Source organism: Lolium perenne, chromosome 7 (genome assembly GCF_019359855.2).
Source record: "Lolium perenne isolate Kyuss_39 chromosome 7, Kyuss_2.0, whole genome shotgun sequence".
Lineage (NCBI taxonomy): Eukaryota > Viridiplantae > Streptophyta > Magnoliopsida > Poales > Poaceae > Lolium > Lolium perenne.
In genome coordinates this window covers 196,283,396-196,287,316 of record NC_067250.2, presented here as the reverse complement: position 1 = coordinate 196,287,316, position 3,921 = coordinate 196,283,396, and the positions used below count along the sequence as shown (strand labels likewise).

Genomic DNA, 3,921 nt, shown 5'->3' with positions numbered 1-3,921 from the left:
GGTTGACCTTATGAACATTTTCAAGGCAGTTCGTCTTGGTCGTGTACATGGCTTTGCAAAGCTCAACAGGCCCTGATTACGCTTCTTCCCAAGAAGGAATGGCGACACTCTCCCGAACCCCACTACCACCAACACCCGGAGATCCCTGGCCTAGACGCCCTATGAGGCCCAAACGTGAAGGTGGTAGGGTATGCCAGCCTCAGGTCGATGGACAAAACATACATAGATTGGCTTACGAAGCTCGGGCCCAACAAGGCATGTAAAGCACTGCCAGTTCCAGGCCCGCCTGGCTCGGATCCAGCCCGCAAGCTCGCCGTAGCCACCGCCTCCTCTTCACCGTTGTCCGGCAACCTGCACCGTCCCACCCCGATGCAGGATCATGTCACCACCAGCTTGTCGCCCACCAGCCCACGTTGTCGCAGTCTTGAGCCACCATCGCCGCCTCTTAGTGGCCAACACCCCCGGAAGACACCGTCACGCCGCCACCGGAAGATCTAGGCCCTCTTGGCCTAGATCCAGCCTGTAGCGAGCACAATACGTCCACACAGCGCGCCGCCGGCCTCCAAGCACACCAGCCTATCATCGAGCCTCCCCTCCTTCTTCCGTAGAGGTCGGTCGACAACCCACCACCATGACGCCACCTCCACCAGCTGCTGCAAAGGCGGCCAACCACATCCCTCGCTGCCCACGACCTGCACCGGCCAGATACACTGACGTTGTCGACATCCGAGGCGCACCACCACCACCCCGCTGCTCATGACGTCGATGCAGCGGGATAAGCCTGAGCGCCATCATGCCGCGACACCCAGCGGCCGCTCCACGCCCTGACCCGGAGGGTGCTCCCCGCGCCCACCCTAGCAAGCAAGGGAACGAGAAGGCTTCGCCGGCGCCGGCGCCAACTAGGCTTTGCCTGGCCGCGCCCTCGGGGAGCAGCGAGGGAGGAGGGGGAGGGGAGAGTCCCATCGGCGGCGGGATCTAGCCCCCCCTCGCCACGTGGGGGCGACATGGGAGGGAGAGGGGAGGCCGGTAAATGTCCTTTAACTAGTACTACTACAATTCATTCATTCCACGCGTTGTTTCAGATCCTTCACCGAACGCATGACTCCTGAAAATCGAAACCACACTTTGCTACACAATTACCATGATCAATCCCACACAACTATCATGAACAATATCCTATAAATGAGCAGTTCCTGCATAGGTGGTAAAAATCAACCATATTCGATAGCCATTGCGAATATTTATATTTATAAAATGCTGCAACACGGTTCAGTAGCAAGAGATGTCATATCTTCGTACGATTCACCTTTTTTTGTAAGATGTTAGAGGAAGCTGAATACAAACTTGTTTCAGTTGGTGTTCAACAACTGGCTTATGTAGTTCGCACTGCTCCAAGTCTAAAATGATTGTCTCTCTCATCAAATTTCATGGAGCTTCCATTTGCAAAGCAGAGAGACAGACCCAGTGTGTATCTTCATAAGAGCAACGGATGCATAGGAGCACTAGTAACGAAACCGAGAGTAAGACGATCATATTTATATGTTCTTGCTCTTAATGTAGCACTCTTTGCCTTCGCAGCACATGATACTTTACATGGCGGCTTACTACAGTGATGAGCTACGGATTATTGGTTTCCGTTTGCATTGACTCTTGCAAAACCAATTATGTGCCCGATAGCCACTTTGGTTAAACGGTATAGGCGTATAGCAGAATTAGTTAATCTGTATAGATATGTACTACCATTCACTTATGTGTGTATATCAATGCTTGGGTAACATACTTTTTTATGTCGGCTTACCGAACAAAGAGCTCTCCCTCAATCTTTACTATCAAAGTGAAGTTGATGACTATATGAATCTAGTGGAATCTCCTTCCCAACCCAACACCTCAGGTTGCAAGCGGTGCGGGATGTCCCGCTAGGCCGCTACGCCGCCCCGCAAAAAAGGCCCGAGCGGTACCGCTAGGCTGACCGCGTTGTTTGAGCGGGCCGAAGCGGTCAGGCCGCGTTGTCTACCGGCCATCCCGCAGAACCGCAGAGTCCCGCAAATAGTCCCTCGTGGCCTCGTTGCCCCGGACGCCGCCTCCCTCCTCGCTAATGCCCCACCTCCTCTTGGTGAACCGTGAACAGCAGCTTCGGCCGGTCACGGCAGCTCACGGCCGCTATCGACGCAGGCTCCTCCGCGGGAGCGCGCCTGCCGGGCTCCACGTCCTCGTTAAGCAGCTGGTGGAGCCGCCGGTCCAGGTTGCGCACCGCCGCCGCGTCAACCAGGACCGTCCTGACGCCGCGCGCACCGCCGCGGAGGACGTGCCGGAGGCGGGACTCGATGCGCCTGATCCGGGATGGCTCGTGGATGGGCGCGCCAGTGTCCTCTTCGCGAACGAAGACCAGCGCGGCGACGCGACCGCCGTGTGTCCACGCCCTGGCATCGACGGTGCCGCAGCGCAGGTCGTGCAGCACGGCGAACACCTCGGATTGGAGTCCCGGGCGGTCGTCGCCGACGAGCTCAAGCACGCAGAGCCTCCTCTCCTTGGCCGGCGTTGTCGCACGCCCTCAGAAACGCGTTGGCGGCCAAGGCGGCGGCGGGGAGAGCGCGGATTCGAGGCGTGCGAGCAGCCCATCGGCGACGTGGAGGACGTCCAATGAACCTGAGGCCATCGTCGGAGGAGATGTAGCACTTCCGGACGCAGACGCCGTGGTCGGAGAGCGCGGCCACCGCCTCCACCAGCACTGCAGCACGTCGTGCTTCCGCACGCTGCGCTTTCTTTTCTTTTCTGCTAGGCAATGTGTGACATACGAGCGGAAAACGTTCCAGCATAGAGCTAGCTAGCGAGACGGCTCGATCAGCGCGTGCGTTTGCGGGATGATGCGGGCGCTGCACTCCTGCCGCACTGTCCGCGCTAATTCTAGCGGTATGTCGCGGTAAGCCGCCAGCGTCCGCAGGCGCGGAGCTGTCCCGTGATGCTTTGTAGCGGCCAGCCGCAACCCGCCCCGCTTGCAACCTGACCAACACCTCTTCAGTTCAAAAAGCATGACTAGCTAAATGATCTGCTTCTCTTACAAGCAGTGTATAAATGAAACCTCACGCATAGTACATGCTTTCTGCAAACAATAAGCTACTGTGTATGGACTGCATATTTCTGTTACACCCGAGCATGCTTGTATCAATTCAAGTGAATAAAGATTCAGTTGTAGCCGCCGAGCACCCAATCTGCTCTACAAACTCCAGTCCTTTCAAAAGAGTTGTTGCTTCAGCCGGAGTTGCACAGATAATATTCTTGTTAGAGTTGTATAGTTCCTTTTCCGTTATTCCCCAGTGTATGAGGGGCTTACCTGCACATTGTCACACATGTACATGTACTGGCCTATGGCCCTCTGTGAATACTAGTTGCTATTCTCTAACATGGTATCAGAGCTCATGGTCTAGCTCTTTGCACGTTGCAACTCCGTGCTCGATCCGTACCGCCGCCGATGATCTTTCCGGCCGCCGCTGCTCCACTTTTCTTTTCCTCTCCCGATCTCATCGGGATCGAGTCCTTTTCCAAGTAATTTCCCCCTTTTTCGTCCGTTTTTCGAGCTCCAAATCGGGATCCCGATCCGGCTCGCCTCGATCCGGCCACCGCCGTGCCGCCCCCGGCTGGCCTCGATCCGGCCGCCGCCGCGCCGCCCCCGTCCCGCCTTGATCCGGCCACCGCCGTGCCGCCCTCGGTTGGCCTCGATCCGGCCGCCGCTGCGCCGCCCCCGGCCCGCCTTGATCTGGCCGACGCCGCGCCTCCCCGGCTGGCCTCGATCTGGTCGCCGCCGTGCGCCCCCGGCCCGCCTCGCTCCGGCCGTCGCCGCGCTGGCTCCGGCCACCGCCGCGCCTCCCCTGGCCTGCACCGGTCGCCGCCGTGCCGCCTCCGGCCACCACTGGCCCGACCTGG

General features: G+C 58.3%; 1 protein-coding gene across 1 annotated transcript; it reads right to left on the bottom strand.

Moving 5' to 3' along the window:
• Positions 1-1,976: 1,976 nt before the first annotated feature.
• On the bottom strand, positions 1,977-3,339 carry LOC127315667 (ACT domain-containing protein ACR8-like). The gene is made up of 3 exons (XM_051346138.2): positions 3,332-3,339; positions 2,636-2,772; positions 1,977-2,550 (listed from the first exon to the last, which is right to left on the bottom strand). The coding sequence occupies exons 1-3, from the start codon at positions 3,337-3,339 to the stop codon at positions 2,093-2,095; spliced, it is 603 nt and encodes a 200-aa protein (XP_051202098.1). The 3' UTR covers positions 1,977-2,092.
• Between the last annotated feature and the right edge of the window lie 582 nt (positions 3,340-3,921).

Coding starts and splice junctions, on each gene's coding strand:
- LOC127315667 (XM_051346138.2), bottom strand. Junction 2,551..2,635: donor TGGCCTCAGGTTCATTGGAC/GTCCTCCACGTC, acceptor CGCGTTTCTGAG/GGCGTGCGACAACGCCGGCC.